The sequence below is a fragment of the Kogia breviceps genome, chromosome 2 (genome assembly GCF_026419965.1).
Source record: "Kogia breviceps isolate mKogBre1 chromosome 2, mKogBre1 haplotype 1, whole genome shotgun sequence".
Taxonomy (NCBI): Eukaryota; Metazoa; Chordata; class Mammalia; order Artiodactyla; family Physeteridae; genus Kogia; species Kogia breviceps.
The window spans coordinates 49382726-49396271 of NC_081311.1; the positions used below are offsets into that span (position 1 = coordinate 49382726).

The 13546-nt window shown below is 38.8% G+C and overlaps 1 protein-coding gene across 1 annotated transcript in view; it reads left to right on the forward strand.

Moving 5' to 3' along the window:
• The window catches only part of GLUD1 (glutamate dehydrogenase 1), a 39301-nt gene that overhangs the window by 19611 nt on the left and 6144 nt on the right, over window positions 1–13546 (forward strand). The window contains exons 5-11 of the mRNA XM_059053930.2: window positions 2146–2240; window positions 6959–7138; window positions 8382–8519; window positions 9913–10050; window positions 10376–10456; window positions 11661–11784; window positions 12817–12908. Coding sequence (XP_058909913.1) covers window positions 2146–2240; window positions 6959–7138; window positions 8382–8519; window positions 9913–10050; window positions 10376–10456; window positions 11661–11784; window positions 12817–12908 — 848 coding nt within the window. The remainder of the gene's footprint in view (window positions 1–2145; window positions 2241–6958; window positions 7139–8381; window positions 8520–9912; window positions 10051–10375; window positions 10457–11660; window positions 11785–12816; window positions 12909–13546) is intronic.

Here is a 13546-nt window from a genome sequence, read left to right on the forward strand (position 1 = left end):
TAGCTTTACCCCTACATTCATGTTCTGTGAAAGCAGTTGCTTTTTTCAGCCAATTTTTTTTCTTATTTATACTGTTACGGGATTGAGTGATGGCATTTTAACTTTCCTAAGGGTAGTTAACCTGTTTTTAAAAGGATGGACTTTCATACCTGTAGGTATTTGAGAATTTACCTGTAATCCAGGAATTGCTTGTAATCTGTACATCCCTATACATTGATTTTGTATGGAGTAGAAAACTCACAAGCCTAATAATATTTTGTGATTTTGCTTTGGGTAGGGGGAGCTATCTGACTTCAGCATATCTAGACTAATAATTGTTTTTGAAAAACAATTTATCATTATATGTTTTTGATTTACAAACTACATACCTCAAACTTGCCCTTCTCCAAATAGAATTGTTATTTGAGGCAACAAGCTTATTTAACACTTGGTATTGCTGAAAACAAGCATAATACTTTTGCAGATACCTCTAAAAAGATGTGGGAGCAATTTGTCATTTACACCTTAGGAGAAAAGCAATATGATTATATATACTTTTATTACCCTCCAGTTGAGGTATGTCACTGTAAAGGAATGGGAATTGTGGCCAGTGGAACAGTGGAGCTCTTTTGTCAGAAGATGAGGCTAGGATATGGCATTAACTATTCCAAGCAGGAAAGTTGTATGGGGTGAGGGTGGATTGGGGGAAGTTAGACTTCTTGATATTTGTAAGATGCCTAAGGAAAAGAGTACCAGGACATAGGAGAGTTACAGGTTGGGTACGGAAGGGGGAGCAAGAGTGTAAAAAACAAAACTTTGAGCATTTCAAAGTTGTCTTACACCAATCCTATATCGTTACATCACAACTTGTATAAAGAAGTACATATGTAGGGCCTGGACCCCTAAAATGTAGAAGAATATTAGAATGGACCTTATTCTGTTGATTAAAAGTAATAATTATAGGAAGAACTCAAGTATACCTCTTAGAAAGAACTTAATTTGGGAGACAATAGTTTAATCATTTAAAAGTTGTGTTTTTCTTTTTATAAATATAACGAGTTTGTATTTTGCAATTAAAATATAGAAATTTATAAACAATGCTGAAGTCTAAACACAGTGAAAAAGTTTGTGCATATCTTTCTAAACCTCTGCATACATATATACACATGGAAATATGTATAGTTATTATACATCAGTATATATAAAGAGAATTTTATATGAATGAGAACTTATACATGCTATATGAAACCTGCTTTTTTTCCCCACATATATGTTTTGGTGATGATCCCAAGTCATTTACATGGATGTACATCATCCTTTGTAATGGCTGCATAGTATTTTTTTGTATAGATGACCCATTAAATAATTAGGTTGTTTTGTATTATATTCTTACTGTTTTGATGGTTTATATTTCTATGTATCCCTGCCTTTGCAGGTTTGAGTGGGCACCATTTAATACATTTCCACCTGAGATCTCACTGGACATCAGCATTAGTGCTGTCATTGGCACTTGCTGCTGCCTGTGGGCTAGCTTGTTGTTATTCTCAAACTTTTTATTTGCTGATCTGAGGAACTGAAAGTCAAGGCCTAAAACTTTCTGTACAGAGTAAGCTTTGAATAATAGGTCAAAAAAAAAATAGGTCAAAGCAGCATTATGTCATGGGTAAAAGTGTTATGGGGCTTAACATAATACTTCAGCATTGTGTCTTTTCCCTTTTTCTACTTGGTGAGGAGGGCTTACACCCCCAGTAAGCAAGTATGTCACTGTGCTGTCTCATACACATAAACTTTCTAACCATAACAACCCTCCTTATGGTACTGTTCTCTCTAAGTACAGTTTAAGGAACTGAGGTCAAGAGAGGCTAAACTGGTTTGCCTATGCTTGCAACATTCAGAAATATGTTGAGTGGCTTATCAGTTGTGCATAGCTAATTTCACATAGCAAGTGAACACCAGTAGGAGAAGTTATCATGTAACACTGTGTATCTGTAAATTTTGTAATGAAACATTTAATAAGTATTTCTATGACTTGAATTAGTAACCTAGATGAAATCTAAAGTTTTCTAGCCATGGTAGCTTTGTTATTGTAGAGAATTGGAAGGATCTATGTGTTTGAGATGCATTTATCTTAAAAATTGGTGCGATGCCCTTTCCCTGTGCCCCCAGGTCCTGGCATTGATGTGCCTGCCCCAGACATGAGCACAGGCGAGCGGGAGATGTCCTGGATTGCTGACACCTATGCTAGCACCATAGGGCACTATGTGAGTACCCACCAAAAGCTCTGAGGGCTTCATTTGCTATCTGCCAGAAATAACAGTTCAAATTCACTGGGTTTTTCTCCTCTCCTTTGATTATATCATGATTTTATATATTACTTCTGTCTATCTTATATCATAAATGCAGTGAACTTGGATTGAGCTTTTACTCATATGCAACCCTATCCTGACGGCTGGGATGGGCCCTCAAAGATCACCTCCCAGGGCAGGATACATTACAAGACAGTAAAAGGGAAATAAGGAAGCATTCAATTCGGGCTCTTCGCTCAAAGGAACTAAGACACATTAAGCAGATAAGGTATGGAGATAGTGTAATAGCAGAGTGGAGAGTTTCTAAAAGCAGGCTTCCTGGAAGAGGTATTTGGTCAGGGCTGGACATTGAAAATGGACAGAATTTAAACATGGAGATGTGGAGAATAGGAGGGGAAACTGTAGAGCTCAGATTGTCTGAAGATAAGGGACATTTAGAAAGGTAGTAAGAGAACGATGAAGTAAGTGAAAGAGTAGAAAATACTCAAGTCCCAGTGTTTTTATTTTACTTGCTAGTCAGCGGGGAGCCTTTGATGCTGACCCTTCCTTAGGGGAGAGGGGCGGCAGCAGTGTTAGGCTGGAGCAAAGAGATGGCCTCCACAGTGTCAAGTGTCTGTCTTCACAGCCGGGAGCGATAGGGCTGGGGAGAAGCATTGGCTCATGACAGAGGTAGACTCAGCAGGACTGGGTTGCATCTGTGGGACCAAGGAAAAGGACAGGATTGAGTCAGGAAGAACCAGGAGGACTTAGAGTCTGGGGACTGAGCAGAAGTAGTGCCATTAATACAGAACACAAGAAGAACAGCTAACTTCGTCCTTGAAAGGGATGGAACCTTGAAAAACACTTAAGGAGTAGGAAGAGAAAGTGAGTTGAAAAGACATTTTGTTACCCCAAAATTGGGTTCACCTCTTGGTGGGTGTCGAGCCAAAAGACACAACCAAGCCAAAGATCGGTATAGACGGATTTACTACTTGCAGCAAGTAGGGAGGACACTGGGATCTTTCCCAAAGCAGTGTCTCCCTGAACAGCAAAAGTGGGGAAGTTTTAAGGTAAGAGTACCTGCATATTCATGAAGGGACTTGGGTGGTTGGCAGAGTCCAAGTTTTAGTTAAGTCACTAAGATCAGAAAAGGTCACCATTGTCATCCCTTAGGTTCCAGTTGATCTGAAGGTTGAGCACTTCAAGCTTATCTTTACCATTGAAACAGAACTGGGAGTCTTTACAACTGATAAATTATCTTGGCTATTGTTACTTCTCTTGCTTGATAACATTCTTTTGTTTCCTTAAGATCATTAATTGTTGAGACCTGTTCAAGTACAAGCATTGTAGACAGGCTTTGATAACAAAATGGCTTAGATCACTGAATGGCTTCTCATGTCAAGAAAGCCATACCTGGTTCTCTTCCTCCAGGGACCCCCTACCCTAACTGCTCACAATTTATTTTAAAAATATAGAGAGAGCACTTACTACACAGGAGGCTTAAAGTGCAGCAAGGAGTTCAAAACAATTGGGGTAAAGGCTAGAAGGAAAAGTTTTGATGCTATGAAGAGTACTGGGGACCTGACCACGTCTCTGGAGTAGGATCAGAGAAGCCTACTTGAGATGTAACCTTCTGGTCTGCACTCAGAAAGATGAGTACACATCAACCAGGGGAAGTGGCACTGGCCAAGGATCGGAAGAAGGAAGCACCTGGGTAAAGGCCCTGATGTGAAAAGAGGTGAACCTGAGAGGCTGAGGGAACACTATGGTGGCCAGAGTAGAGAGGGCATGAGAGAGGCCAGCAGAGGAGAGTCAGACCAGATTCCTACCTTGTAGGTGACAGCAAGGACTTTGGTCTTTGTCCTGAAAACAGAGGGAAGCCAGTGAAGAGCTAATTGTAAGCAGGTGTGTGACACAGTAAGCTTCACTCTGTGTGCAGCAGAGAATGGGATTGTTGGGGACAGGAGCCCAAAAGAGATGATATTGGCCTGCCATAGAGTTGGAGAGGAATGGACAGATTGAAGGGTGATTGCGGGGTGGAGGGGAGGAACAATTAGTTAAAAAGAATGAGAAGTGCCAAGAGCTTCGCGTTGTGGATGTTCTGAGGGGGTGGTTCTGAGAAGAGAGCAATTCAGCAACTAGATTGTAATAGTGAGGTTGGAGCCAGACTGCAAGGGCGTGTAGAGAGGGAAGTAGGGCATGAAGAGTAGCCCTCACTTAAGAGAAATGGCACTAGAGAGGAGACAGCTTGAAAGGTGCCTGTTGTCTAAAGAGAAAGGTTTTTGTTGTTCTTGGCATGCTGATTGGTGTGGGCCACAGATTCATCTTTTAAGGGCCCTAGTGGAAAGATCAGCCTTAGAAGAGGAGGAATATTGTTTCCTCTAAAAGGAAGGAAGGGGGCATCTAATGGAGGAATTTAGGCTTGTCTCATTTCCTGGGGGATGATGTAGTGTGTAGTTGGGAGCACACTCAGACACCCTGGATTCTGGGACTGGCTCCTTCACGTACCAGCTCTGTGACCTGGGGCAAGTGCCTTAAGCTCTCTGTGCCTCACTTTCCTTATTTGTAAAATGACAATAATAATAGCACCTAGTTCATGAGACAGTCATGAGGATTAAGTGAATGATAGTATAATTATAACTGGCCCTCAGTAAGCATAAAAAATAAATATTTATGAACACTGAACCAGGTAAATTCCACAAATCCCCTGAAATAGAACAGGAGCAGTAGGAGACACTTCAAAGAATTTTGGTTTTGACTGCCATTTCCAAAAGGTTGCTCTTCCATGTCACCTTCTTACGTTAAATGAGCTCTGGTTATGGTCTTTTGTTCTTTTTAAACAAGGCATTAGATTAAATAGTACAAAACAGTGGGGCAGTACATTGTTATTCGTAGCTCTCTCCCAAAGGTGACAAAAGAAAGTTTTGTGAGGCCCTGCCAACTAAACCTTGGACTAAACACTGGTAAAAGACTGTCCTTCTTAAAGTGATAGGAAATACAAAATCAGAGCCTAAGGTAAGAAGCCGCAGTTTTTGTTTCTTGTTTTCAGACGTGTACCTGAACACGCAGCTCCTTTTGCCTAGCCTCGTCCGGAAGTGTGGGTGCTGGAGAGCAAGCGAGTTCTCCACCCGGGCCCAGGCTTCCAAAACAATTAGGTATGCTGGGCATCTCGCAGCCAGCCAGCCAACCGGCACTATGCCTGACCTCAGACAGGATTGCTGTCAGCTCCAGCATTTGCATTTTCTCTGTTCAAAAGCATTTGGCACTTAACTTGGTTTGCAATTCTGTATTCATAAGCATTAACTATTCATGAAGGAAAACTGTGGGAAAACTACTAATTCCATAAATCACTTTACTAGACTGTTTTGTTTTTTTTTTACTTTTGTTCTTTTTGTTGATAATGATACAGCTAATACAATTCTAAAAGTTCTTATTTAAACAGTCACTTTTTAACTTATCCAGCTAGAACATACATTGGGGGGTAAGGAATATGATATGAAGTAAGGCACTTTATCTTGTTTCACATGGGTAGCAAATTGCCTCAACAAATTTATTAAATAGTCCATACTTTAGCCACTGACTTAAAATGCTTCCTGTATGTAATATTGATTTCCTGTATACAATAAGACTGTCTCTAGTTTCTCTTGTCCCACAGAAGACAACAGATTTGTCTATTATGCACTGTTCTGGTTGCTACAGTTTATAGTTTGCTAAACTGGTTGCTTCCAGTTTATCCCTTGGAAGGAAAGCCCTCCCAAGCCCCTTTCTTCCTTCTAATTATACTTGTTTCTGAACCAGACTATATGCATACTGTCAATTCAGAGAGTACAGAAAGGAGAAGACTTACTCTCCCACTCAGCTTCTTAGAGCTAACAGCTACTACAGGAGGTGCTCTACTGACACATGGGCATATGGGCCTCTGTGTCTCACCCACGTGTACCCCTTTTTTTAACTCCAGTAATACCATACTATATATACACAATTTTTTGTATGTATACAATTGTATATATAGTATGGAATTAGAATTTCTGGATTAATGGCTTTTTATCTTGATAGGTATTCCAGTTGCCCTGCAAAGCTTAGTTATTCTGTTTTCTTTCTTTCTCTTTTATTTCTTGAATACTTTTGTTAATCCACTCTTAGGTGAACTTGAGTTATCTTTTAAAGTTCTTTTTTAAAAGTGACACTTAATTGAATTTCTAGATTAGTTTGGCAGAAAAATATTTTTACAGTGTTGAGTCTTCCCATCCATGAACACTGTAATGGCTCTTCCTATCTTAGGTTCTGTTTTGGTGACATGCTCAAGTCTTATGATAAATTTTAAGACAATTACAGGTGACATGTATACTGTTACTTAATAGGGCTTAAACATTTGGTGAAGGAATAATAGTTTTAAGCTGAACTATCTCTACTTGTGTGATATTGCTATTTGTATTTACTTGATGTTTAATTCCTAAAAACCCTGTTTCTACCATCAGAAAATAGTCTACTTTATTATATATTTTCTAGGAACAGAAATTTGAAAAGGTGAGACTTATCCCTATTGATGAAAGTATACCTTATACACACACACACTCCTAATGAGCATATTAGTTAAATGAGAATGTGTTTCCACTTTAACGCTTCTTTATGTTGGTTCCTCATAGAAATTGATGTTGACATTTCATCTTTTAAGTTTTGCCCTTCTTTTGCAGGATATTAATGCCCATGCCTGTGTTACCGGTAAGCCCATCAGTCAGGGTGGAATCCACGGACGGATCTCTGCTACTGGTCGGGGAGTTTTCCATGGGATTGAAAACTTCATCAATGAAGCTTCTTACATGAGTATTTTAGGAATGACACCAGGATTTGGAGATAAAACATTTGTTGTTCAGGTAAAAATGTTTGCTTTCTTAAAGAATAACTGATAAACATATAATAATAAGTTTTTCAGTGTTTTAAGATTTGCAGTTTTTTAAAATTTTATTGGAGTAGAGTTGATTTGTAATGTGTTAATTTCTGCTGTACAGCAAAGTGATTCAGTTATAATATAGTTCCCTGTGCTATACAGTAGGACCTTGTTGTTTATCCATCTTATATAGAATAGTTTGCATCTGCTAAACCCAAGCTTCCACAAACCAGTTGTTGCTCTCTCCTCTGAGCCTCTGAAGCTCCCTTTCTGATCTTCTCGCTGGTGATGGGGCTTCCCAGAGTGTGGGAACCTTTCCTCTTTTATAGCTGCCTTCCAGGGGCACAGGTCCCATCCCAGTTCCTTTTTTCTTTTTTTTTTTTTTTTTTTTTCCATTTTGTCCTACCTGATTATATGGGGATCTTTCTTGTCCTTTCAGGTGTTTGAGGTCTAGTGATCAGTAGGTATTCTGTGAGAATTGTTCCATTTGTAGATGTATTTTTGATGTATTTCTGGGAAGAGGTGAGTTGAACATCCTTGTACTCCTCCTTGGTTGGAGCCCCTAGATTTGCAATTTTTTAAATTTTATTCTTTGGATCTCTTAAGCTTTAAAATGGACATATGCAGAGTAATACATCCTTTGTTTTTTAACCTTGGTAAGATTCATGTGACTAAACCAAGTATCTCTCAGAAACATATGAAACTATCACCAACTTCTTTTGTTTGATATTTAAATTGAAATTGTATCCAGAAGGGGACATCTCTTAAACTATTATGCGTATACGGAAAGGTTTACGCAATGATCCAAATTTCAACTTTTGTGTGGTGTTTGATTAGTTTACTTAGAGGAATCAAAATTAAGTTGAATCCTACTTTAAAATAAAACCCATACCCCTCCCAATTACTGACTTATCTTTTCACGACCATAGGACATCTGGTCATCAGGAACTGAGGTCCTAGGTAGCGTCGTTGACATCACTGCCGTTTCTTTATAGGCCAGCGAGGCTGCATGTCACTGAATGTCCTCAGGACTCATTATCACAGAGGACAAAGGGTTGGGTTCCACATTCTGAAACAGAAATTTATAGTTGAAGAGAAACATCATTTCTTTTATCAAAAGGATTTTGAGAATTACTTCTAAACCAACAGAATTGTATTGGTCAGAATGTGACATTTATCATCTGTGCTAGGACTTTGATTTTTGTTTCATGTACAACTGTTCTTCACAGGGATTTGGTAATGTGGGCCTGCACTCTATGAGATATTTACATCGTTTTGGTGCTAAATGTGTTGGTGTTGGTGAATCTGATGGGAGCATATGGAATCCAGATGGTATTGACCCAAAGGAACTGGAAGACTTCAAATTGGTATGTTAATGTAATATCTGAACAGTTTGACCACCTGAATGTTGTAAAGTTGAAATAAGTATTATTGAAATCTGTTTGCATTGCTTTTTTTAAAAAATTAATTTTTATTGGAGTATAGTTGATTGGCAGTGTTGTGTTTCTGCTGTACGGCAAAGTGAATCAGTTATACATATATCCATTCTTTTTTAGATTCTATTCCTATACAGGGGATAACAGAGTATTGAGTAGAGTTCCCTGTGCTATACAGTAGGTCCTTATTAGTTATGTTTTATATAGAGTACTGTATATGTGTCAATCCCAATTTATCTCTCCCCGCGCCCCCCCCCCCCGGTAACCATAAGTTTGTTTTCTACATCTGTGACTCTATTTCTGTTTTGTAAATAGCTTCATTTGTACCATTTTTAGATTCCACATATACGCAATATCATATGATGTTTGTCTTTCTCTGTCTGACTTCACTCAGTATGACAATCTCTAGGTCCATCCAGGTCTCTGCAAATGGCATTATTTCATCCTTTTTAGACTGCCATATTTTAGATTCCACATATACATGATATCATACGGTATTTGCCTTTCTCTTTTTGACTTATTTCACTTAGTATGATAATCTCTAGTTGCATCTATATTGCTGCAAATGGCATTATGTCATTCTTTTTTATGGCTGAGTAATTAATATTCCATCGTATATACGTACCACATCTTCTTTATCCATTCATCTGTTGATGGACACTTAGGTTGCTTCGATGTCATGGCTATTATAAATAGTGCTGCAATGAACATTGGGGTACATGTGTCTTTTCGAATTATGGTTTTTTCCAGATATATGTCCAGGAGTGGGATTGCTGGATCATATGGTAGCTCTATTTTTAGTTTTTTAAGGAACCTCCATAGTGGCTGTACCAATTTACATTCCCACCAACAGTGCAACAGGGTTCCCTTTTCTCCACACCCTCTCCAGCATTTATTGTCTGTAGATTTCTTGATGATGGCCATTCTGACTGGTGTGAGGTGATACTTCATTGTAGTTTTGATTTGCATTTTTCTAATTATCAGTGATGTTGAACGTCTTTTCATGTGCCTCTGGGCCATCTGTATGCCTTCTTTGGAGAAATATCTATTTGGATCTTCCACCCATTTTTTGATTGGGTTGTTTGTTTTTTTGATATTGAGCTGCATGAGCTGTTTGTATATTTTGAAGATTAATCCCTTGTTGGTTGCTTCGTTTACAAGTATTTTCTCCCATTCTGTGGGTTGTCTTTTCATTTTGTTTGCTTATTTTTTTTAATGTAACTCAAAAACCTACTAAATGAGTCTTCATTTCATATCATTGGCACTAAACATGAACATTTAAACTCTGTTGCAACCATTAATTCTGATTTTCAATCAATTATAGCAACATGGAACAATCCTGGGCTTCCCCAAAGCAAAGATCTATGAAGGGAGCATCTTGGAGGCTGACTGTGACATATTGATCCCTGCTGCCAGTGAGAAGCAGCTGACCAAGTCCAATGCACCCAGAGTCAAAGCCAAGGTGACAGCATGATGGATTCAACCTTACCAATGTGGAGTGACACTGAGAGTCATAGAAAAGCTCTAATGGGTTTCCTCTTTTTTTAAAAAAAGAAAACAGCTTTATTGGGATGTATTGAGTTGGCCAAAAAGTTCGTTCAGGTTCGTTACCATCTTATGGAAAAACCCAAATAAACTGTTTGGCCATACAAGTCCCCATGCATACAATTTAAAGTGGGATTTTGCTTCTCTCCCACAGCCTCGTCCCCCACACATCTCTTGAGCTCAGCTGGAGGGGATTTGACGGTGTTAATTGGCATTTCTCTATGTTCGTGACTTTCTTGCAGATCATTGCTGAAGGTGCCAATGGACCAACAACTCCAGAAGCTGATAAGATTTTCCTAGAGAGGAACATCATGGTTATTCCAGTAAGTAATCTACATTTGCCAGATTTTATATGTACTTGGAATCATAATTGTCTTTTGCAAGGAACTGGGGGGAGAGGAGGATTGTTAGTTTCCCAAGCCTTAGTGATGAATTCTTCATCTTTATTTTGCTTTTGTAAAAATTTATTTATCTATATTTATTTATTTTTGGCTGCGTCGGGTCTTAGTTGCGGGATGCGGGATCTTTTGTTGCAGCGCACAGGCTCTTGGCTGTGGCTCGCAAGCTTCTCTCTAGTTGTGGCGCACAGGCTCCAGGGCGTGTGGGCTCTGTAGTTGTGGCACGCGGGCTCCAGAGCACGTGGGCTCTGTAGTTTGCTGCATGCAGGCTCTAGTTGAGGCGCTCAGGCTCAGTAGTTGCGGTGTGCGGGCTTAGCTGCCTCGCAGCATGTGGGATCTTAGTTCCCTGACTAGGTATCAAACCCACGTGCCCTGCATTGCAGGACAGATTCTCTACCACTGGACCACCAGGGAAGTCCCTTTATTTTGCTTTTAAGAAAATAAATTAGAAAAGTGTGGTTAATATAATAAGCCTGTCTTATATTGGACCTGAACATTTTCTTCCAACTTCAGGCTCTTTCTTGAGTATGTATTTAGACTTCTTAAATCCAGTTATATAAATGGATAATGTGCTAGAAGTTCTATTCTAACTTTCAAATGTCCCTTGCTATCTTACTCAGAAAGCTAATATGAGTAACATGTGCTTAAGTTTTTCAGTGGTTAAGCATGGGGTCTGTACCAAAAGGTCATTGGAAATTAGAAGTTAGTGTGGACTCGTGATGCATTTAGAAGAACTGCTTTTGCTAAAAGCACTTAAATTCAGTTTAACTGAAATAGACTGCCTTTATGTAGTGGGAGAGTGAGCACTAATCTTCTGGCGAGACATCCTTGGACCATCCAAACCAGTGGTTAGTGGGTAGACAATTTTGTCAGAATTTTTTTGGTGGAGAAGAGGCTCTAAAACCTCTGATCAAATGCTTGCTGATTAATAAACTAATAAATTATTTTTTTTTCCAAAGGGAGAAAGCCTCAGATGTATTGGGAAGGGGATTTGTTGAAGTGTAAACTTTCTGATACTATCTAAGATGTATTTGGGAAGCTTGAAGCTTAATCTGCTTTGATATTAAAACTGAGCTCACGTTCACTGTAAGCTTTTATTAAGACCATCATCTCATTTTTTTGTGTATAGGATCTCTACTTGAATGCTGGAGGAGTGACAGTGTCTTACTTTGAGTGGCTGAAGAATCTAAATCATGTCAGCTATGGCCGTTTGACCTTCAAATATGAAAGGGATTCTAACTACCACTTGCTCAGTAAGTTCTGATTATCCTGTTCTGCAAAAGTAATCTTTTGGACCATCTAAAAGGTTGGGGAAAGCCTGAATTTAATAAAAGGGCTAGGGCTTCCCTGGTGGCGCAGTGGTTGAGAATCCGCCTGCAGATGCAGGGGACATGGGTTCGTGCCCTGGTCTGGGAAGATCCCACGTGCCGCAGAGCGGCTGGGCCCGTGAGCCATGGCCGCTGAGCCTGCGCGTCCGGAGCCTGTGCTCCACAACGGGAGAGGCCACGACAGTGAGAGGCCCGCGTAACGCTAAAAAATAAAAAATAAATAAATAAAAGGGCTAATTTCCTTTTTGTTTAATCTCAGAACAGAAAACTTTTCTGACTCAGGAGTCTTAGACCAAAAATATACAATTTCTTTTTAGATATTCACTATATTAACTCTCTGGAACATATTTATATTCCAATGTTTATTCTGCGAGTATGTTCTGGTTCCCAGAACCTAATCTGTAAGTTAATAGTGTAAAGAGTATCATTTTAAACCAGGAGGTCCTGTTGATACTCATCCATTTCTATATCAAGTTGCTTTTGGTAAAGCCCTATCTATTGTCAAGAATTTTTTGAGTCTTCTGATGAGAATACTGTTTTGTCTTTGACTAGAATAGGCTCCAGACTTGACACTAGAATTTTCCTCAAGCTGAAATAAGACCAAGACCTCCAGCTGAGCTTTACTGAGCCCACTCTGAGAATCTGGGTGAAGTGTTCCATCGATTTCCATTCCTTTTTCCCTCAGCATTTTCTTTTTAAAAGAGCCAAGGAAAATCCCTGCTAATGGGTGTTATGGAAACAGAGCAGTGACCTAAATTCACATTTATATAGGAATTTGGCAAAGTTCTTTATTCCTTTTATCTGAGATTTAAGTGAGTAACCCTTTTATGTTATTAGTGTTGAAGGTTTTATGTCATTAGTGTTTGGGGCTGTGGATATAGTTTGGGACTACTTTTGTTTCTATTTCATTTTTTTTCTACTAGCAATATCGTATCTTCATCTCTTGGCTTTTTATAGTGTCTGTTCAAGAGAGTTTGGAAAGGAAATTTGGAAAGCATGGTGGAACTATTCCCATTGTACCCACAGCAGAGTTCCAAGACAGAATATCGGTGAGTGTGCTTGTGGCGGCATCACATACACTGCCTGCTCTCTTCTTTAGGTCAGGCCAGCTATATTAAATGGGATTAAGGCGTGGTAATCAGCATGACAGTTATATGACTTCCTCTTTCCTTACATTCTAAAAATGGAGTAAGAATCTTAGTTTGAAATAATTCATGGTTCTGCTTTTGATACTTTTACAATACAGATGACTCAACAAGTGATTCTAACATAATGGTGAAGAGTTATTGTGTATTTTAACTATTTTAAGCTTTAGAGAAATGGAAAGAATTGAAAAGTAAACATTAGATTGACCTATATAAAAAATTGAAATTACTATATGGACACAAATAAGAGTCAAAGAAAACAGTTGAGAAAAACTATTTGTTGTTAATTAGCTATTGACAGGATATATTAATACACATCACAAAGAGAATTTCTTTACCAGTAAGTGGCAGGCGACATGAAAAAAATCAGAGTAAGTAGGCCTAGAAAAAAATGTTTAACCTCGTTGTTAAAGAAATATAAATTAAAATAAGGATTCTTTAATGTATTAAACTAGCATAAACAATTAATGGATCTTTTACTCACCATGTCTGTTGTGAAGAAGTTGTACCTTTATTCTGATGACAATGCAAAAGACTTATTA